The sequence below is a fragment of the Gavialis gangeticus genome, unplaced genomic scaffold, assembly GCF_001723915.1.
Source record: "Gavialis gangeticus isolate Ggan-Ray unplaced genomic scaffold, GavGan_comp1, whole genome shotgun sequence".
Taxonomy (NCBI): Eukaryota; Metazoa; Chordata; order Crocodylia; family Gavialidae; genus Gavialis; species Gavialis gangeticus.
Window position 1 is genome coordinate 24,100,809 of NW_017729014.1, and position 22,998 is coordinate 24,123,806.

The following is a 22,998-nucleotide window of genomic DNA, read 5'->3' on the forward strand; positions in this document are numbered from 1 at the left end:
CACCAAGGCCTCTCTGACTGCCGTGCCAGAGAAAACTCCTGCCACTTTGGAGTTGGAGCCGTGCCTGTAGCAGGCTGGCGGAGGCCCCTACATGAGGACGCGGGGACACGGCACAGTCCTGGTGCAAAATGCTGTATATTCAGGATTTCTTGTATACCTACTCTTAGCTATCACTTGTTTGTGGGGATGGGCCTGTCACAGAGAAGGCTGCAGTGTCCCCAAACCCTGTGGGGTATGCCATGGTCTGCAAAGGTAGATACAGCAGAGAGAGCAGTGTGGCAATGGCAAGTAGCCTGGTGGTGCCGTGGGTTTGGGGTGGGGGTGACGAGAGAAGAAGGGATTAGCTGTGGGTTGTGCTGGCTGCGCCCTGCGTTCCCCTTTTCCTAGCTCAGCACTGCATATCTGGATCCACTCTTGCTCTTCTGGTTGCAGGGGGGCTGTGTCGGAGTTTGGGGGCTGCCACTGCAGAGGCATTTCTCCTGGGTGCTTGAAGAATTGAGGTGCTAAGCTGTGCACCCTTGCAGTGCCCAGGATCAGTGCTGGGCTCTGCACCAGGTCTGTTTTTCAAGGCCCTTGCTCCGAGCTGTGATTGCCTGGGGGGTATGCGAGTGGCCTGGCTCTGTCATGCTGCTTGCTTAGTTCTGTGCCCTGAGGCTGCCTCCTCATTTCCACCTCTTTGACTCCTGATTTTTGTCATCTTTCTGCAGAAACACTGATGGATTCCACCACTGCAACAGCAGAACTGGGCTGGATGGTGCATCCTCCTTCAGGGGTGAGTCCTCACTTCTTCTCACCACCCGCCCCGCTTCTTCCTTAGGCTGTGTGAGACCAGGGGTGTAGGATTCGCATGTCTCTGTGCAAGGGGGGGTCCGACCAGCAAGCCTGGTATGAACTGAGATCCCGTTATTTAACAAGACACCTCCACTGCAGCGGAGCGCGCTGCTCAGAGCAACAAGGGGAAGCTTCACAGAACAACCCTGAAATGTGAGATGTCCCAAAATTTCAGGGTAAAACTTACAAAAGCAGCTACGTGATAAAAGAGCAGCAGCATCTTTTGATAATCAGTGGGACCCAAGCTCTGAAGTGCCAGGATTGCTTTTGAAAATGGGATTTTGCTGCTTCAAGCAAGGAGGAAACTTAAAGAAAATCATTGAAAATTATGTTGATTTTTTTAATTTTACCATGTTACACGACAACCGTTGAAGCTGCTGGAAAAGGATGTGAATGTGACCCTAGACCTCTAGGCTTGGGATCCCAAAGAGTAGCTTTCCATAAAGGATTGTGCATGCAGGGACTGACGCCTGAAGCCAGGTAGTACAGTGGCTGCAGCGGAGACATGCCCTGGGAAAGGGAAGGGATGCAGGCTGCCCCAGTGAAATGCAGAAGAGAGGTGCAGCAGGTGTCTGCAAGTCCTGACCATGCGCTTGGATGAGTTTTGCTGCTCTCTCTCTGTCTTGCTTGGATGCAGTTAGACCAGGCCAGAATCTGGGGCCTTCCTGGAGTTTTTTCAGAAAGAAATAACCTGCCCTCTGGGATCTCCAGCAGTGCTGGACCCCGGTGCCCCTACTCTTAGCTGGCTCCGGGGCCATGACAGACTAAAGATTGTCTCTGAACGATGAGCGGCACAGCGAGATTAGCAAAACCCTGTTGAAGCAGGTGGCTGGGCTTCCTCTTGCTTCTTGGTCTGGGTAACTCACTTTGCCCTAGCATGGATTGTCCTATCCGAGGCACGGGGGCCTCTCAGCATCCAGCCAGATGCTAGGGGCTTGGGACCAGGTTCCTCAAGGAGCTCAGCTCCCACTCGGCCAACCTCGCATGGTTCCCAGTGGGAGTTTTGGGGCGTGCAGTGGGTTCAAAGGTGGTGGTGTGCTGCCTGTAGGGTCAAGAGAGGGGGATAGTTAGGGAAAGATGGAGAGACAGGTCAAAGGAGTGGGGTTGGCAAAAGAGCCAGAGCACACAGCAGCTGCAGGCGCCTGCTGGCCCAGCAGCCTCGAGCTGGGTTCACCACGCAGCCCTGACCTCCTGGTTTTCATTGAGCTAGTTTTGTTTTGCAGGGAAACGAATAATGGGCACATGCACTCCCCCCGCGCCCCCCTTCCACCCACTCCCGACCCTGAATGGAGTCTGGAAAGAGCAAAATGAAGACGTTTCTTTGGATTTCACACTCCCTGGCTGACAGGCACAGGCCCTTCCCTGCTACCCCGCTCTGGGCGTGCCTGGCCCTTTGCCAGGGAGCCCTGGACGGGAAGCCTGAGACCGAGCCTCAAAGAATAGACTGCATCAAGAAAAGCTTCCCGCCACGACGAAGATTAAACTGTGTTAGACCAGCTCCCCCGGGCCTTCCCTGCGGACCCCCTCCCCTGGTGAGCCCAGAGCTGGGCCAGGTTGTGCCAAGGCCCGCTGCGGCACGCAGCGCTGTCGAAATCATCATAATAATGGCTATTAGCCGGGGAGGCTTGCAAAGGCTTCACCCACTCCACTAGGCCTCAGCCCAGCCTGCCCCATTGCCTGCCAAAGGGAAATGATGGGCTCTCAATAGGCGGGGGGCAGAGGTCAAGTCTTTTTCTCTCCTCGCCCAGCCTTTCTTGTTTGCAGTTTTCCATATCTAAAGCGAACCCTGCTCCCTGCTCTCCCGGCCCACTCAGTAATGAGGCCCAGGCCTGTTGGAGGCCGTCTCCGTGTATTATTGTGCTGCCTTATTCTTTTGAGTCCCCAGCATGTTAATTAGAGAGCGAGGAGAAAGGGAGAGGATTCTAATTAAGCTCTGAGGAAGCGCCGGGGCTGAGATGAGGGGTGACTTTCTCTCTCAGCTGAGAAAAGGGAGCTTTGGAGTGGGACACTGAAGGGATTAGTCCGTCCTGTGGTGTCAGCAACTCCAAACAAGCCCCTCTCGCCCGCACCCCTGCCACCCCCCCGTCACTCCCGAGCACCCTCCAGTCCGGCCCGGGAGCCGGCCACTGAGCGGGTGGGTGTCCAGGCTCCCAGAGCTCGGGCACGGGGCAAGGGAAGGTCTCCAGGGGACTCCTGCTGCATTTCTCAGAAACGTGTGCATGGCTTGCTGGAAGGACCTAGGGCAGGTGGCGAAGGTGTTTGACAAGTTTGGGGTTTGCTCCCAAGTGCTGATGTCTCAGAGGTTGCGTGCAATGGACTGTTGCTTTCCAGCCAGCTCTCTTGGTCAGCTGCCAGCGCTTGTCCGCCTGGCTCGAACCTATGTCACATTTGTGAATATTAAATTCAATACACAGTCTGAAATAATAAGATGCCATTGCCACATCCCTCCTTACACAAACCAGGACCATCCCTAAAACATAGTCTCCAGCTCCATTGCCTTCTCCCTGTCCCTCGGGGATGTGCTAGTCAGGACCAGCAAGCATTTGGAAAGCAGGTCTACTGCATGCTCTGTGCACATGGCTGGCACCGAGAGCAGGCCCAGCAATATGGCTCTTGGAAGATCAGGACAATACATGATGAGTTGCATGCAAAGGCTGGATGAGCCTGGAACCACTTTGGTGGCAGCTCCCAGGTGCAGCACGGAGGGACCTATTCCAACCTTTCAGAGATGAGACGCACGCTGCTGGGCAGACAGGCCGCTGATGACCATGCAAGAGTGTTCTCTGGCAATCGGGGCATGCGTTTCTTATGAATTCTTGTGGGTTGGCCCAACAAACAGAAGGACCAGACAGCATTTCCATGGCAGGCAAGAGCCGGTGAGGTCTTTAAGTGTGCCCTGGAAGAATAAATCCCTGTAGTGTGAGGTGGAGAGGGGTGGGGGGACATGTGGAGGGGAGGGCGCTGGTTCAGGAGACGAGTCCGGAGTGTACTGCAGCAGCGTAGGAAGCATTTTGACCATTGCTGCAGAGTGGAGCTTTGGCCTGGGAGAGGATGGGGGGAGGCAGGGCAGTGCCCCCAGGCAGGGACAGCCTCTCAATGACTGTAAATACAATGCCTCTTTGTGTCCCGTTGACTCTTTGTATCCCATCTGCAGTGGGAAGAGGTGAGCGGATACGACGAGAACATGAACACAATCCGCACGTACCAGGTGTGCAATGTCTTTGAGTCCAGTCAGAACAACTGGCTCCGGACCAAGTACATCCGGAGGAGAGGGGGGCATCGCATCCATGTGGAAATGAAGTTTTCTGTCCGGGACTGCAGCAGTATTCCCAACGTTCCCGGATCTTGCAAGGAAACCTTTAATCTCTACTACTATGAGTCAGACTTTGACTCGGCCACCAAGACTTTTCCCAAGTGGATGGAGAATCCCTGGATGAAGGTGGACACCATTGCAGCCGACGAGAGCTTCTCCCAGGTGGACCTAGGTGGCCGGGTGATGAAGATCAACACGGAGGTGCGGAGCTTTGGGCCCGTCTCCAAGAACGGATTCTATCTCGCCTTCCAGGACTACGGGGGCTGCATGTCTCTGATTGCCGTCAGGGTCTTCTACCGCAAGTGTCCCCGCGTGGTCCAGAACGGGGCGGTGTTTCAGGAGACCCTCTCGGGAGCAGAGAGTACTTCGCTGGTGGCAGCCAGGGGGACGTGCATCAACAATGCAGAGGAGGTGGATGTCCCCATTAAGCTGTACTGTAACGGGGACGGGGAGTGGCTGGTGCCCATTGGGCGATGCATGTGCAAGGCTGGCTACGAGTCAGTGGAGAACGGGACTGTCTGCAGAGGTAACCATTTCTTATTGTCTCTTGTTTGTTCTCCGCGTGGCAAGCTGTGCTTGCATCGTGGTGGGCCCCAGCATATGACAGTGCCTCTGCATGGTGCTGCTTGTGGGAAGAAAGAGTTGATCGGGCATGGCTCCCTGCCATATGGTATTAGTGACTCCGGGGCACCCATTGGCTTTGCTGTGTCTGTCTGTGAATGTGCCTCTGCGTTTCTCTGTTGCTTCTGATTTCCCAGCACCGTGGTTCCTGTATTTATAGTGGGAATCTTCTTGGGACTGCTTTTCCACAGCTGGACAGAGCACAAGGAGCCCGATCCAGCCTGAGCTCCACGTGCACTTAGACTTGCACACAAGATTGAGGATGGCTGTTATGCAGTACCATAGTTGAAATACTGGCTGCATCCACATGCCTTCACTTGGGTTTGCTGGGGGTCAGGCTGGAGCAGCCCTTCTCCGATGTCCGAGGGTGCAACAGGAAGGTTCTTGGAAATGGGCTCAATGGCTAATCTTAGCCTTAGTCAATTTGCCTTGTCTTGATAAAAAGCAAGCCTTTGAAGGAACCTGGGTCACGGAGCGGCAGGGCTGGGCAGCACGGAAGCCAGCTATTTATCTTCTGTCCAGTGCACCCCTGGCAGAGGAGCAGGTGTCTAGGGCAGTGGTTCAACCTTTTTTTATTTGTGGACCCCCTTGGAAGTTTCAAATGGAGGTCCAGACCCTTTGAATTGTAAGTGTGGGGATTCACGTAAGTTTGATCCTAGTCACTTTTCATAGACCCCTTAAACATAGTCTGTGGACCCCCAGCGGTCCATGGATGGACCACAGGTTGAAAACCACTTGTTTAGGGCAGCCCACAGAAGGCAGCTGTACCGTGCCACACTACAGCTAATCGCTTCGGTAACTTGTGGGATCCATGCAGCGTTGTGCATGCAGAGCTGTGTTTCCTACCAGGCCATCGTGAGCCCTGTCTTCGCTCCCACCGTGGAGTTAGTGATCCCAGGAGTCCTGCGCTTGGTTTGAACAAAGAGTGGAATCCCATTTCCCTCTGATCATCTAAAGGGGAGTTTTCTAGCCACCTACCTTGATGTTTTTCGCCTTTACTTCATGCTCTGGAGATGTACCGCTGTGCTGGTAGACTATATGCATACATGGCTATATATGTATACACATAGCTCACGTATATGTGTTCCTGCATGCAGGTTTTGGATAAAAATGGAGAAGGAGATGGCTGTCCCATGTTCTAGCTCCAAAGACTGAGTGGTTAAGCCACTTGCCTTGGAAGCCAAAGACCCCAAGAGAGTTTGAGCTTCCATCTCTGTGACTTCTCAGGATGGTCTCTTAACTGCCACCCAGGCAATACCCAATGCTTTCTCCAGTGCTTCCTTTTGGAGTTGACCTCCTGGGCAGCCCTGAGAGGGAAGGATGTGGGACCAGGAGTGCAAGCCACAGTGTGCGAGGCTCAGTGGATGGCCCTGGGTTTGTGTTCTCAATGAGGCAGAAACTTCTGCATTTCCACTTCTTCCCATGACTGTTAATTAGGAGGAGGAGGAGTGCAGTCCAGGGGTAGGGAGGATGCCTGTGCTGTGGTGTGGGGGTTAATGCATCTCTTGGTGAGGGGTCTCTGGCCATTTGGCTATAGGAGCTAAAACGCAGGAGGGCTGTCTTCCATCCAACACCTGCTAGTCCGGAGCTTCTGGCTGCCTGGAGAGCACCCGTGCCTTTCCTGGCAATCTCCATTGCAGATCAGCACTTTGGGGGGCTTTTCAGATTACTGAACTCACAGGGAAAATGCGTCCCATAACCCCATCTGTCTGGTACTCCACCCTCAGCTCTGCCAGCCTTCCCTGCCCCCTTCCCATCTCCACAAGCTCCGGTGCAGTCCAGAATTACGTATAGAGGAGGCTTGACATCTCCCATGGCTCCGAGAAGCGTTGAGCATGCTCGGTCTGCATAATGGCCGAATGCCACGCAACTGTGATCCCTACTGTGGGTCTAATTGGATTCACAACACACTGGGGTCAGCGAGAAATAGAAAGGAAAAGAATCAAAGGGGGGGGGGAAATAAGGAGCGCTATTCTTCCTGCACAGACAAAGAGGGAGGGGAGGGAGGAGCTGGAGAATGGGACCTGCACGGACATAGTCCGTCACCAGATGGAAATCCTGGAATCATCCATAACACTGCGGAAGCAGCAAAAATATTCAGTAAATATTTCTTTTATGTATTTGGGAAAAGGCTGATGATGTAGTCGCATTACAGGATGAGTCTGAAATGCTTTACAGTTCAACAGTAATTCAAGAAAATGTTTAATACCAGCTACTAAAGATAAGCATTCTTCAATAACCAAGCCCAGATAATACACAACTAGCAGTTTGAGAAGAGCTGGGTAGTGAGCTTTCTGGCTTGTTGATATTCATTTTCAACACACTTTGGAAGACTGGGGATATTTCAGGTCTGGAACAAGGCTGGGTTTCTGCTACTGTTTAAAAAGGCTAAACAAGACACCTTAACTAATTATAAAACTGACAGCCTTCTACTGATCCAGGCAAAATTACAGAATAGCTAATACAGGACTAAATTAATAAGGAATTCAAGTAAAGTAAAGAATAACATCTAGGTTATTATTCCAACTTTTCTTTGAGCCTAATCTGCATATAAAATGCACTTTTCCAAACTGGAGGTTTTACCACCTTCAACTCTCCTATGAAATATGAACTTTCATTTCTACCCAGGAGAACTTTTACAATCTTTTCTCTGATGCCTGAAGAAGGGTGTTTGTACCCCAAAGCTTGCAATTAAAGAAATTTTTTTTTGCAAAAATCTTGTTGGTCTAATAAAAGATATCACCTCTCCCACAAGTCCTGATTGCTCGAGTAAAGTAATACACTTAACACCAGTCAACATGGGTTTGTTGAAAGTGGATGTCAGACAAATTGGATGTCTTTATCGATGCGATTACAAGTTTGGCTGATACAGATCTGATGTGCAGGCTTCTGTAGGCATCGATACAGCACACCCCTTCGACTCAGAACCTAGGAAGATGCAAAGTCAACGTGGCACATATTAAATGCATTGAAAATGGTCTTGAAATATAATTGAAAAATGAGAATTATCATTGAATGCAAGTGTATGGATAGCCATATGACTCAGTTCTTGTCTTCAAGCTTAGTTAACATATTTATCCATGACCTGAAAACAGATGTCAAATCGTTACCAGTAAAGTTTGGAGATGAAAGGTTGCAGGCTGCTAACAAATAAAAGGACAGGTCACTGATAGTGAGTGAGCCAGGTGATTTGGTCAGCTGGGCACAAGCAAACCGTATGTGTTTCCTTCAGTACGGCCAAATATAAAGTCACGCACCAGGAACAAAGAATGAAGGTAAATGCTCCCAGAGAGCAGTGACCCCAAGAAGGGCTTTGTGTTATGGTGGATAATCAGCTGAATATGAGCTAGCAGTCTAACATTGCAGCCAAAAGCCTTAGGTGCATCAGTTCAGCTTTCATAGTTTCATAGTTTCTAGGGTCGGAAGGGACCTGAGCAGATCATCTAGTCCGCCCCCCTGCCATGGCAGGAAGAGCACTGGGGTCAAACGACCCCAGCAAGGTGTTCACCTAACCTCCTCTTAAAAACCCCCAGGGTAGCAGCCTGCACCACCTCCCTTGGAAGTTGGTTCCAGACCCTAGCCACCCTGACCGTGAAGTCGCGCCTCCTGATATCTAGCCTAAACCTACCCTCTGCCAGCTTGTGACCGTTATTCCTGGTCACTCCTGGCAGTGCTCGGGGGAACAGGGACTTCCCCAGTGCCTGCTGATCCCCCCTGACTAGTTTATAACAGGCCACAAGATCCCCCCTCAGCCTTCTCTTTTGGAGGCTGAACAGGTTCAGGTCCCGTAGTCTCTCCTCATAGGGCCTGCCCTGCAGTCCCCTGATCATGCGAGTGGCCGCCTCTGGACCCTCTCCATGCTGTCCACATCCCTGCTGAAGTGCGGCGCCCAGAACTGGACGCAGTACTCCAACTGCGGCCTGACCAGTTTATGGAGGTGGAGGAGGTGACATCCTGCATTTGGCACAGGTGTGATTGCTACTAGAGCCCTGTGTGCCCTTCTGGTGGCCACAACCCAAAAAAAAGGGATGTTCATAAATTGGAAAGGGTTCAGATAAGACCTGCAAAAAAGATTACAGGATTGGTTAAAGTTCCTGGTTGCAAAATACTCAATATTAATAGTTGCTGAAAGAGAGGGTTGTGGGGAGCCTAGAGTATCTTTAAATACCTACTTGGAGAACAGAGATGTGCTCCTAGAGCCTCTGGCAGACAAAGGGACAACAAGACCCAAATGTCTGGAAGCTGAAGCCAGGTTAATTCACTTTAGGATAGGGCATGTGTTTTTAACAGGGAGAGAAGATAACCATTGAAACAACTTCCCAGGTGATTCTCTTATCGCTGGAAATCAGTAGTGTAAATAAGCAGGGGTGACTGGAGCACTAGTCCTAGCCACAGACTTAATTAGTTAATTGACTCTGTCACTGGTGCCTGAATGGAAATGCTGCTGCCACTGCCGGACAGTTGTTTTTAAAGTTTGGGTGGAGCAGAAACCAAAGGGGGGGGGGTGTGCCTGTACCATTGTACCCCACTCCCCCAAACCACCCCTGGGCACAGCTGGAACAGGCTTCTTGTACAAATACGTGCAAGCTGCATATGGAACCCACCCCTGCCAATACCCTCACCCGCCGAGCACATCACTGCCTAGCGGGGGCAAATGTCTTTCTTCCAAGTCCTGATGATGTTGATGTATTGTGTACAACTATCCTAGAGCCTATTTTGCTGTCGAGCTTTTGAGAACAGGTTGATGGTGTCCTGGGTTTCTGCCCAGGGCTCTGTATGTAATAAGGAGAGCACAGCCATATTCAGCAGTGCCGCGACCTCCCGTGCATGTGCATGGTCAGAGTCGCACTATAAACATGTTTCCTCTGTGGAGGCATGGCCCCACTGCACAAGGCAATGGGATCTTTATTGGAGAGGGGAGAAATGTGTTGCATATGCCCTACAAGAAAGCAGCCCCAGCCTGTGAGTGTGTTGACCAGCCAGGTGAATGCAGCCACAGCTGTAACCAGAATGCAAGTCAGTGTCTGGCTGAACACTGATTCTACCCAGGGGTTTAAGAGCTTCTCCAATACACAATTGGAAGTGCAGAGACCCCTAAGGACCCTGCAACCCTTGCCCGACCCCTAGGTCAGGTCTCCACTGTACTAGATGCTGTCTATACCAAGAGGAGGGGGAAAAAACTCCCCCAATGCTCCCCGCTCCCAATCCCCATCCCAAGATCCGTCTCTGCTGTGAATATAAACACTGAGACTATTGAACTGCTGTCACAAGCCAGGAAGCCCCATGCCATCCAAAGAGGACGTCAGGTAGCCATGTCCCCTCACTCCCATTCATGAGCCCTGTTGCTGGAGGGCACCATGCCAGGCCAGAAGCACCTGCACTTTTATCCAGTGGCACTGGTGTCAAAATGCAGCTGCTTCTGGCCTGGCACCCTGAAGGCGGCATCCAGCCATCAGCCCTTTCTGAGCAGCAGCACAACACCGCAACCCAAGGGAGCATTTGATTTCAGCACAGTATAAATAGCCTTAGCAGAGAGCACAACAATAGCTCTGCCCCTGCCATCCCAGGGCAGAGCCAGTGAAAGAGAGAGGCAGAGACGGAGATGCACTTAATACGCTGCAAGGGGAGATGAAGCAGCCCAGACAAAGCAAGCAGGGATGGGAGAAACTACGGAGGAACAGCCAGTGAGGAGGAGGAGGAGGAGAAAGCAGCAAGGAAGGGAAGGCCAGGAATGAGCATCTCAGCACAAGAAGGCAGCGATGTGTGGGGGTGACATAGGGAGCGTGTCTTATACATCATGGTAATGAGGCCCTTACAAACATCACGGGAAAGAAGCAGGGAAGTGAATGAATCAGGCAGCCAGCCCCTGCAGGGCCCTGCGGGATTGGATAGCGAGGCCGAGTGAAATGAAAATCTCTTAACCACACAGAATTGTTAACTGCTCCCAAATCCTTTTGTGCCATGGCTGCAAGCTTAGAAGAGCTTAAGCTGTTAGATGCATGAACTTCCTCAATAAATATCCCTCCTGCACATTGCCTCGAGCAGGCTTGCTCTGTATTAGTTAGATGAAAAGCCAGCAGAGAAAGCCAGCAACTTTCCCCCGCTCTTTATAGCATCATTTGGGGCCTTTTAATCGTTCAAGTTGCATCTTCAAATTGCAATGCGTTAACAGTATAGTTCAGGGGAGCCGAGCACCCTCACCTCTGCGGGCTGGGTCCCTTCCAGGCTGCCCAGACCATCTGATAGTACTTCCCGCCAAAGGACAGCTTTTATCTGCTTTTGTTTTGCCTTTCAGCAGGGGCCCAGATTTCCTTCCATCTCTGGGAACGTGAGAACCTGCCAGCCACGTGTAAGAGTTGGTGCTTTCCACCACGCTGCTCACATGTGGCCTGTGCTCAGCTCAGGATGGGGCAAGGCTAAGAGACGGAGACAGTGGCTTGGTGGAGGAACACAGCGTCCGGGTTCTGGGTGCCAGTTGGACAGGTTGGCAACCAAAGTGTCAGCAAGGGGACAAGAGCGTCTCTTCTCTTGTGCTGTCGGGGCTCCCGGTGAAGCTGCCGAGGGGAAGGTGAGGCCAGGCTGAGCTGTGTCCGGCAGGCAGGGAGCCGCTCCAAAGGCTTTCCTTGCAAAGGCCTGGACTCCTGTGCTAGAGCATGCCCATGCCCGGAGCCCAGCGGCAGCATTTGTCTCTCTCGGGAGGATGCTTGTGTCCATCACCTGCAGGCTCCCACGTCCCCTTCACTCACAGATCTAGCACCCCGAGGCAGGATAGCGCCAGGCTCAGACGACTGGCCCAGACTGCAGTCATGCTACACAGGATGTGAGCTCGGACTCGCACAAACTCTGATTTAGTTAGTCGACAAGGTGCATCTCTTCCCTGACTTCAGGCTAGCACAGCTTGCTACCTCTCTCAGCAGAGGTCTGGGAGCTTTCCTTGGCCCGGTCTATCCTGTTGTGTGCCAAGCTGCCTGGCACTGACGGGCTTGTTTCCACGTCGAGGATTCCTAGGAAGGGCTTTGGTGCGTCTGGGCAGGAATCGCAGCTAGCAATAAATCAAAGGGACTCTCTGGTATGCTAATGGGGCTGCAGGAGGGGAATAGCGGGCAGGGGGAACAACGTCTAGGCTACCTCAGAGACCCAGTACGGAGAAGGGATGGAGATGGGGGATTCCAGCCTGACGCCTTCCCCTGGAGCCTCCTCTAACCCCTCTCCCCCAGACATCCCCTCCTGACCTCACACGCTGCCAGGGAAATCCCAGGCTGACTCGCAGCCCCCCAAGGATATCGCATCCCTTCATCTCCAATCCTCCGTGACCTACAACTCTCCTCTTGCGCTCCCCTTTTCCTGCTTTTCCTGGCCTTGCACCAAGGGCCGTCCCCTGCCCTTCTCTTCCAGGAGCGTCTGCGATTCATCTCCATAGCCAACAGACAGGCCTGGGCCCTGGTCTCCTTGGGTCAGCCCCTTGCGATGGGGCCAGGTCCTTCCCAGGGTGGCTCGTGTGTCCGTCCCCCTCCGGGACAGTCTGGGAAGCCCAGGCTGGGTTGTCTGGCCTGGCACCTTCCTGCTCTGCTCCCTCCTTCTTCCCTTCCCTGAGACCCATCCTCTTTTAGCTCCGGAGCCAGCCGCCCCTCGGTGACGGTGAACTGCAGGCCACGTCATGATTAATGAGCTCGGGGAGTTCAGACACATGTCTCCAGAAGTGCAGGCCGTGGAAACAGCTCCCCAAATCCTGCTGCTACATAAACAAAGAGGACATGCAGCCCCTCTTTTCCCTCCTCCCCCAGTTTCCTTCTTCCCCCTCCGCTCAGTCCCTTCCTTCAGCCCTCTTCCTTCTCCCCTTCTCTCTGCCTGGCAGGCTGGGCTCTGCCATGGAGGAGGCAGCATATGTTGGCAGCATGTGTCATGGAGTTGTTAATGGGGAAAGGGGAGCAGAGGAGCAGAGCCCGGTGCTGACGGTCTGAGAGGCTGTCTAGGAAGGAGGTTGGGGCAGAGAGGTTCTCATCCCGATTGCCCTCCCGGTTCCTCTCCTCTTGGGGCTTGCTGAAGTCGGCCATCCTTCAGGATTCACTGGACCCTGCCGGCTGCTATGTCTCCTAATAGCAGGGCATTTGCCTCTGCCCCTGCCAGCATTGTCCTCAGGACACCCAGATGGCACTTGGCCCTGCTCCCGTTGCTCCCAGAGAGTAGTTGGAGCTCCATCACTAGCGGGGTTCAACTGTGCTTGGAGGGTATCTGAAGCCCCAGTCATTAGCACAGCTGGGGATGACCAGAGAGTCGACAGGAAGCTATAAGGTCTACATTAAAAGCTTGCTACTGCCACGTGAGGGAGGGGGGATACCTGGTTTGCATGGGGCTTTTGCACCTGCCGCAGGTGAGAGGTACCGTGGGCTCCGAGCACTTTGCCCGCCTGAATATCCCTGCTAAAGCAAGTCACAATCCCAGAAGCTGTTCACCTGGCCAGCACTAGGCTTTTCCTTGGCGTCTCAGTAACAGCAACTCTCTTTGAATCCTTTCAGGTCTGAGAATCAGAGAAAATGGGAGTGGGAGGGGACCTCAGGAGGTCGCATCTAGTCCATCCCCCTGCTCAAAACAGGACCACCCAACTACATCATCCCAGACAAGGCTTTGTCTATCTGGGTCTTAAATGCCTCCAAGGACGAATAGTCCGCCACCTCTCTGGGTAACCTCTTCCAGTGCTTCATTACCCTCCTAGTGAGAAAGTTTTTCCTAATATCCAACCTCAACTTCCCTTGCTTCAACTTGAGACAAGGAGATACCTTGTCAGTCTGTCTGTCTGTCCTGAAGCAGTAGTCGTACAGGTGCATCTAAAGCTGTCTGTGTGCATCTCCCACGCATAACAATTCCTTCAGGCTTTTATTCACTCGGCTTGGTCTCGCAAGCCCCACCATCCTGGGCCGTCACCCCAGAAAGCCTCAGCTCAGCCCGCAGCCCAGAGACCCCATCCCTGCAACCTTGGCCCTCCTAAGCAAAGCGGTTTGCCCTTCCGTGATGTAAGGAGATGAAGAGAAGAGGCTCTTTCCCGACCGGCTGCATGAGGATGCACCTTCCTTTCACAATACCCTCTGCAGAATCTATAATTGATCTCAAAGTAACTCCGTCTCAGCTCAGACTGCTGAGATCCTATCTGCGACGTCATGGGATTTTTGTATTTCTCTAAGAAAAGAGAAGGCTCTGACGGCTGAATGAGAAATTTCTCTAACCCTGTGCAGTACGAGCCAGTCCAGACTTGGCAGCCATGTCATGCTTCTTTGTTCCCTTCCTTAGGCTCTCATGTTTTCCAGCCCTCTTGTCCGTACACTACGGCTTCAAAGCTGCCCCCTCGAGCTTGATTTCCACTGTCCTCTTCCCCGCCTCTGCTCTAGCTCCGTGCTGCATCACCTGAATATTGCGGCTAATGCCTCCTCCTCCTCCTCATCTCTGTGTCTGCCAGGACAAGGCCATAAAACGAAAGAGAGAAGCCTCATTTTTCAGCTGCCTGATAGTACTTTGGAGACAGCAAGTCCCGGTTGTGATGTCTTTCTTGCAGGACCCATGCCTCTGTATAAGCATTGCAAAAGAGCTGCAGCCAACACCCAGTGCCTGTGAGGGAGGCTTAAACCACCTGACACATGGAGCAGAAAGGGTGGCAGGGGCAACCAGCACCACCCACAAGCCTGGGACATCCCCATAGCAGAGCAGAGGCATTGCTGCACCCAGATCATCCCCTACCAGTGCCCGTCCAGCCTCTCCTTGGACCCTCCAGGGATGGAGAGTCCCCCCTTCCCTGGTGTCTCTGCTCTGACAGTGAAGAAGTTTTTCCTGATCTCCAACCTAAACCGACTTTGCTGCAACTTCCAGCCATAGGTGAGTGTCCTTCTCTCTGCAGCAAGAGAGAAAAGGTGCTCTCCCCCTTCTCGGCGGCAGCTGTCCAGGTAAAGAGGCACTGTCACCTCTCGTGTCCTGCACCTGATGCAAGCCCAGTTCTCCAGTTTGCAGAGAGACAGTAGCTCAGGAGGCAGCCACAGACATAGAAAGGCTCACCAAAGAAGTGCTGCTTCGATTCTTGCCACCCCAGATTTCTCCAGCAGAAGTCATAAGGGAAGGGGGAGGCATGCTGACTGCAGTGAGCTCTCAACTTACCCAGTGAGGGAGATGGGGAATGGGTAGAGGACCACTTCTGAGTTATTCACCCCACGCAATCTGCATGCTAGCATCTCCCTTTGTAGGGGATCTCTAATATCAACAGGCATCATCCGTAGGGATTCCCTGAGTAAATTGGAGTTGCTTCAGAATTATGTAGCTGGCTGATGAATAGCGAAATTTCTTATTAGACTGTTCACTGCTGCACTCTCTTTTATCTCAGCCTCTCAAAGCTATAGGGGCACGAGTAAAGATTATGGAAAAAATTTTCCAAGATATAAAGGGCAATTAAGTACTCAGTTCTCATCAGCTTTTCCTGGGGTGGGAAAGTGCCTAGCTGCCCTTATTATTCTAACAGGGTAATTATTATGACCTGTACCATAGAAAGGGGTTAAAGATAGGTTGCAGGGGCAGACACACAACACATGCATACTGGTGTAAAATCCATCGGTTTTGTACACCGGTGTGAATTCTGCTGGGGTGGCACAGATGATAGCTGCAGCAGTAGGTACTGTCACAACATCTTGCCATTAGCTTGGGCAGCGCCAGGCATAGCGCGTTCTTAGCATTCATTTCAAAACTCTCCAGTTCTTCTCGCAGGGCAGCCAGAAATGACTCCAGGGAATGCAGCCAGTGACCTGCTGTGCTAAGGTCAATGTCTGTGCTCTGTAATTGCATGCCGGTCCCTTGAAATGGCTGAAGCATTTGATCCCAAAATTGTACCGTAAGGGCTATTTCTAATTTTTCCATTTGGTTCTGAAGGGAGCCTGCCTCCACTTGGGGTACAGGTGATTGTTTTGTGATCTGTTTTTAAACGTCTATCAGGGCTTGCTAAGTCCTTCCTAATTATGACACAAAGCTGTCATCAAATCTGCCCGGTTACTCCATCTTCTGTCTGACAGACTTTGAAGTGTCTGTGCCTGGCTGTTTCGGAGCTGCTACTGCCAAAAACACGTTTCCAGGGATAGGGTGATAGTCAACAGAAAGCAAACAGTGACTGCGGCAAGCAAAAGAAAGTAACCGCATTCAAGCGGTGGTTATATCGCAGACCCCACTGAATTTAGTGACTGTGTAGCACAAAGATTATAAGGAAAAAGTGGGTTTACTTGAGTTAGGTAGGCCTGCAAGCTGTTATACTGTCTTGATGTATTGCTAGCATTGTCATAGGATTGTCCACAACCGGTGGATATGGCCGAACCCACCTTCTTCACCATATCAAGCTCCTGTGTGGCTCAGATTCAATGGCCCCGTGAACTGAGAAAGTGGAATATCACTTTGGAATAAGTCAGCAGATTTGTGTGTGATAAATCTGAGGTTGGATCAGTCATCACCAAAAAATCCTTTGCTCGGTTCAGATGGTTGCCTGTTCTATTGTTTGCTCTACATCCCGTCAAGCGCATGAATTCATCACAGCCCCCCCGAGGACAGAGAAAAAGGCTAGGGTCAGCCAAAAGTGATGCGTATTAGTTCCAAATTCCCCAAATAATTGCCATGATTTGGTGGTCCTAACACCGCCCCGTGACCCGCAAGTCCATGCTCAGTCCTGACAACCTCCACAAGACACATTAAGAAAAACTTCTCTCCAGTACTGGTTTTGTAACCAAAACCGCCGAGCTGATTCTGCATCCACGGTACCTGTCCTCGCCGCACGTTGTATCTGTGCCAGCGTGCTGGTTCTGTTATGACCGTCTCACGTTGATGGTTGTGCTCATGGGTTATGGACAACCATGCATTTGGAGCCCTTTCAAAAGGGGCCTTTGCAAAAGGGCAGCAGCTGCTCTATTCGAGTCATTACGTGTGAGCGAGCCGAGCGCGGGTTCAAATGCAGCAAAACCTCTCCAGCTTCACCTACAGGTGGAGCAGGCCCTTTGGGAAGGGCTCCAGATGGATGTGTGTCCTTATCTGGGGTGTTGCTGGTCACTGAATAAAAGAGTGCATCTTCCCCTGGAAGAAAGTTTTCAGGCAATGCAAGGTATATTTCCAGATGACAGCAAGTAAAGAAGCTGTTCCTGCCTGTTGTATAGCCACCCTGAAAACTCATCAGAGGATAACATCCACGTCTTCCCCTAGTCGCATGGGCGGAAGCAGAGGAATTTGGTACTTTCTTCTCCTGACATGCAGCCAAATCCAAGAAATCCTGAGGGTCTCATTGGTGTTAGTCCCCGGCGCCGGTCACCTCTAGAGAGATCAGTTCTGATACCTGTCCTTTCCCGGCCTGGACCGTGGCGTCTTCTCTTCCAGGTCAGTCTGTCTGGCAGCCCTGCCTTGTGCATCCTCAGAGGCACCAGCCACCCCACGAGGTTCATTTTCATTTCCTTGGCTGGTTCCTGGTTTCTCTTTCCAGAAGTCTTTCCTTCTCTTCCTTGCCCCGTACCTTATCTGATTTCTCAGATTCTTCCTCCTCTGGTTCCTTAAAGGACTGGTTAGTTTGGGGGGGGGGTTTCCCCCAGTGAGCCACTTCTGTCATCTGTTTTTCCACTTTGTTTTGTCTTCTCTCTCCTACACACACGCTGCCTCGTTTTTTATATATCTATATGGGTGGTTCAGTGTCAAAATCCTATACGACTCCTTGGATAGGAGTGACTCCTGTTCCTCCTTTTGGACAAGGAGAGAGCTCGTCAAGCTGAGATCCCAAGGGATTACTAATTGACTTTTAGTGGGCCTGTGAACTATGAAAAAATCAAAGGTCAGATTATTCTGTCTCTTGGGATTTCTGTATGTACCTGTAGTCGAGGTGCTTTGTAGACACCGGTAGTAAAAGAGAAATGGCAGAGTTGAAAAGAAACACTGAGACTGCTCTGATCTAAGTAAACTCCTCTCCCAGCACCTGGGGTGAGAAGTACTCTATTCAGTATAGCCCGAGTTTTGAAATAGGGATTTATACTATCTTATATCCCGACCATGCAGTTGGTCCAATAAATCCTTGCCTCTCACATAAGTCCTAGACCCTCCTGGCCTGGGAAGGGACAACTCACAGCCCATGGGCTCCTGATCCAGCTGCTGTTCCCCCATTGCTGTCCTTCTGCTGCTGCCGGGCTCTTATAAGTACTCATTAGGGTGATATTTTTATTGGGTGGTAGAAAAATGAGGTCTACATATGTAGGAGAGGGCAGTACATGCAATTCCTATGCTGTTTGTTCCACTATACAAAACAGCACCTGTATTTGTTAGCTTGGCTGGCGTCACTAGTGAGTAAAGGGGCCATAGCGCCAAAAATAAAGCTGTTTGTGTTGATGAAATGATGCGACTCGGTTGGGACATGTTAGCTGTGACTCCCGGGAGGGGCCGGTCCCCACAGCAGTCCTAGGCTAGCCGCGTCGTCCTTGCATGGTATAGCTATTGCTGCGGGCAGGAGCGGGGAGTGCCGTGCGCATACGGGGCTGAATTATTGTTGCTATGGGAACCGGAGCCGTGAATTTCTTGTGTATGGTAATGGGACACTCCTGAGACCTTGTGCGATGCATTTCCTAGTGGCGGAGCGAGCAAGGCCAGAGCAAAGGAAATGGGCCGTGGTCATGAGCCATGTTCACATCTGGGTTATGTGCTGATTCCTTGCATGCCTCGGTGGCGAAGGGGCTGGGCAAGGCACTCTGCCAAAGGTGCCAGGACCTGCTAGTGCTCTGGTCCCATTCTCGCTCCAGCGAAGTGCAGCTGGAGTCACGTCCCTGTGGAAACAGGTACCAAATGCTGCGAAGCAGGCCAAACCCAGCATAGGGGCTACAGGACAAAGGGTATCAATAGCTTCAGCGCTGAAGAAGCAGAAATGTCTGACCCTCTACACTGTAATAAGTATCTGTGATACCTATAGACCAGCTGTAATATACCTATAGGATAAATATCTATAAGACCTATAGACAGTGCAGTGCCATGCAGAAATACCTGGGCGAATTCAGATGCCTGGAACAGTATTTAACTACCTGCACCCAGTAGGACAGCTTCAACAAGAGCACTTGAAAAAGCCGTACCGTATAGTAGCCAATAGCCCAATGATCAGGGCAGCCAACGGGCATGTGGGAGACCCAGACTGAAGGAAACTTTTGCTGGACTCAGGTAGAACATGGATAAGAAACGGGGTCTCCCGTATGCTTGTTGATCCCCTGACTGCAAAGCTGCTGGCTGCTGGGGGTGCGCTATTCCCTCACTTTGATCAAGTATTTCCGAGCTTCTTTGGCTTCAGCTTCAAAGCTGTTGGTCTTTGAGTTGTTGAGATAAACTCCGTCGGAAAAAGTTTCTCAGCACTGGCGTGCCTCCATGGAAAACTTTGGCTGAGAAGCAGCAGAAGTATCTACAAAGGTTCCCTGAATTTGCTGGAAAAAAAAGCTCTGCTCGTCCCTGGTTTACAGTCCCAGAATTTGTGGGTCCATCTATCCCTTGATATCATGTTAGAAAGATATTTCTTCCCCTGTGGGGGAAAAATCATATTTTGGGTGTAGCTGTTAAGCATTCTTCGTATCCCCAAAATCTCGAGGTCCTAGGCCACCTTGGGACATCCTGTGTGCTTGTCTGAGAGCTTGTAGGGAATGACAGAGGATGGCAGGACAAAGGAGCAGCAGCTTGGGATGGGCTGGCACAATGCTCTTGTATTCACCGAAGGGCAGTGGAGTAAAATGAAAGACGTTTGCCTGGCTCCTTTCTTTGCAGGGAATATTCAGGTTACATGCACTGGGATGGACAGGACTTCTTGATTGCTGTTATAGTTTATATTTTGCCTGGCTCATTTGTTAGATACCCACGTGGAGTCCATCACGTAGGTGTAGAAGTGGCCTCTTATACCCTACGAGCCCTTCCAGCCAGGCCTCCTGGCACTGATGTGCTCTGTATCCCAAGAAGACTGGTACAGCTGTGTCGCGTGGGTGCCCTGGCTTCAGTGGATTTGGTGCCCTTGCATTGGCAACCCTGCCCCTCTGGGTGCCCTGGCGTCTGTGTTGCTGTCTTCTGTGGTTTGTCCTTTGCTTGTCCCTGCAGCCTGGGAAAATGTCTGTGGTTGCAGCAGCACTGAGTACTAGAACTGCTAGCAGGCTGGAAATGCCTTTTGTTAAAGCTTGAGATGCCTCCAACCTCCTTTAATTAAAGACAATTACTGCTTTCAGCCCCTCTTCACAGCTCAGCTGGGTTGTTTGCAAACACACAGCTGCTGGAGCCTTTGTGCCCCTCTCAGAGTCCTGCTTCCCTGGAGATACACAGAGGTTTTTTTTATTATTGGCATTACGGCTGCAGCCCCAGCAGCGGAGGAGACGAGGCAGAGAAGGGGCGGCACAGGCCCCCTGCAAGGACATTTCGAGGTGCCTGTAAGAGAGGCTGCGCTGACTGGAGGATGAAATCTAGAACCACTCCGCTCCACTTTGCACCAACCTCTGCTAAGCTCTTTCCAGGTCTAAAGGGATCGGGTGTACCTCTTGCACTGAGGCCCCTTCCTCTGGCATCTTTCTGGACACGGAGAGGGGAGGTGCAGATTTTCAGTGCATCTCCCCAAATTATAGCTCTCGTGTCCTTGCACCCGACTCCATCAGAGCCTCGGAGTCAGCTGGCAGGGCAGAGAGAAGACGGCCTTCTGAATGCCATTTGTGTCCAGGCACCAAGAAACTACAGTAGAAACGCAGGTGCACAGCATAGGGTACAAACACTCAAATGATGTACATGAGCGGTAGGTGACCTTTGATGCAGAATGAAATAGGAAGGTGACAGGAAAACACCTGTAGCAAGGTGTTGGAGGGTTAGCAGCAGCCAGGTGGTTCAGTCTGCACTGCAAAGTGGATGGGATACCAGGCCAAGTGTAAGCGGCATTCACATTTTAGCCAAAATAGCTCTAGGTTTCATCTGGAAGTAAATATCAGATGGCTGCCCGAAAAATCTGTGCAAGATGCACACGTGGGTGACGAGGGTAGGGGAGTCCTGCAGAAAAATCTGGACTACTCAATAACCTGGACCCATTCAAACAAAGGGTTTTTAAGTGGCCTAATGACGGATGATGTGCCTAGGTACAAGTAAAGTCAGCCTTATAGGATGAGGGACCGGATCCTGGAAAACAGGCCGTGAAAAGGAGCTCAGCGTGAGCTCCCTGCGTAGTGCAGCAGCAGAAAAGGCTAATGCACTCCTTGAGCGTCTGAACAGGGGAGCAGTGAATAGGGGCAGGAAGTTATTTGGCCTCCCTTTATTGTATTGGTGACTCCGGCACTTGAATACGTGTGTCCATGTTTTAAAAGACGTCTTGGAAATTGAAGAGGGCTTAGAAAGGAGCCACAGAAATGATTTGAGGGCCAGAGTAAATTTTGTGCAATGAGAGGCTTGAAGGAGCTCAGTCAGTTTAGCTGATCAAAAACACAAGTTGATTCAAGGGCAGAAATCCCAGTGTGTGAGGACTCTTTAACCTAGCAGAGAAAGTGGAACAAGACCAACAACTTTGAAGCTGAAGCCAAAGAAACTCAAATAGGAAACCTGGCACAATCTTCTAGGTAAAAGTGGTTGATTCTCCATCTTTTGCAGTCCTCAGAAAACTGTTCATCTCTCTGAAGAAGTTATTCTTCATTCAGGCAGAAGTTACTGGAGTGCATACAGAGGTGACTGAGCGAGATGGCACGGTTTGCACAAGGTCGGGCTATGTGATCTACTGGCCTCTTGAAAATCGATGAATCTGATAAAAGCCCTGGCAGGACCAGCTTGCAAGGATGGGAAGCAGGTCTCAACCTGGAGCAGACATGCCTGTGTGTGAATGGGAGAGGAGTCATGGACAGCAGCAGCTTAAGGCAAAGAAAACCTACTTAAAGATATTTGGATGCAGATGTGCTTTTCCCATGTACCGAGTGTGTGTAGGGTTCCCCTGCTCCTGGAAAACATGATGCACCAGTTGTGCTAGAAGCTAGTTGTGCTGCTAGGACTGTTTCTGGGGCAGCTGCCCGAGCATTTTAGCCCACAGACTTTCTCAATATCCTCTAAACACAGGAATGAGAGGAGACCAGCCTTTTATGAGCAATCTGGCGTTTCCTATGTAGCGCTTTTATCAACAGAAAATGGGAGCGCGGGTGGAGTGTGCGTGCATAAAGATAATTGTGCCTCGCATGTAGTCCAAAGGATACAGCCCAGCTGTGTTGTTGGTGTGCGCAAATACAGGGAGCAGGGAGTGCACGGTGTAGCCTCGGGCGTCTGGTAGAGGTTTGAGGGGAGGGTTGTGATGAGGTTTGGGTATAAAGTGGTGTGGATGGATAATATGCCGTTGTGTGCAGTTTTGTGAATAGCGTGCACAAAATTGGAGGTATAAGCAGAAGGGGTTTTGTGTATTTGTGTGTGCATGCAGATTTGTGTGTGTGGACACGATCGTGCAGTGTGTGTGGCTGGGGTTGGGGTGTCTGAGATGGGGCGGACAGGAGGCTGTGGGTGATGCTGCCACTCAAGTGCGCAACCAGGCAAGGTTGTGGTTTGGTAAGAACAGGTGGACCGGACCAAGAACTGAACAACAGGCTTTCATTGTGTAGCAGCAGGCAACCTCTGCCCCTTCGGCTCTCTCCAGATAACTGAACGAGCTGCTGCCCCTTGCTTGTGCTCGAGTCCAGGCAGCCGGCTCCAGGGCCCTCCCAGCACCAGGCTCTGCTCTCAGCAGCTCCTAGGACTTTGGGGGCCTTTCCGATGAACCGGCGCCAGGCCCGTCTGAGCAGACTTCAGTGCTTCGTATGCACGCGCTTCAGAAACTCAGCTGCGGGCTTCTAGCCCATTGCCATGGAAACATCTTTGCATGGCGGGAATCTGTGCCCCTTTGGGGCAGCTGCCAAGCTGTGAAGCTTGCCAGGTGCGCTGGCTGGCGGCCCCGCGGCGCTGGGCGGGATGCTGTGCAGAGCCAGGGGTCACGTCAGGCAGGCGGTCACCTGCAGACAAGGGACCGAGCGCTCAGTAGTCCAGAGAGGTTGCCGCTTTCTTTCCAGGGAGTTTCGGACTCGACGGGCCGGCGACCCACGGGGCGTTTTGCTGCGCGTCCGTATAGGCCGTGGAGTCGCACCCAGAGGAGCACAGCCTCCCTTAGCGATGGAAGCGCTGCAGTCCAACAGGATCCCTTACTCCCGTATCATCAAGGCAGCCCCGCCGGGGCTAATTGCCACGAGGAC

At 51.7% G+C, this 22,998-nt stretch overlaps 1 protein-coding gene across 4 annotated transcripts in view; it reads left to right on the forward strand.

Annotated features, from left to right (window-relative positions):
- Window positions 1-691: 691 nt before the first annotated feature.
- The window catches only part of EPHB2 (EPH receptor B2), a 98,749-nt gene continuing 76,442 nt past the window's right edge, over window positions 692-22,998 (forward strand). For all 4 annotated transcript variants that reach the window (XM_019512041.1, XM_019512043.1, XM_019512042.1 and 1 more), the window contains exons 1-2: window positions 692-772; window positions 3,986-4,670. In XM_019512041.1, coding sequence (XP_019367586.1) covers window positions 716-772; window positions 3,986-4,670 — 742 coding nt within the window. In that variant the 5' untranslated portion in view covers window positions 692-715. The remainder of the gene's footprint in view (window positions 773-3,985; window positions 4,671-22,998) is intronic.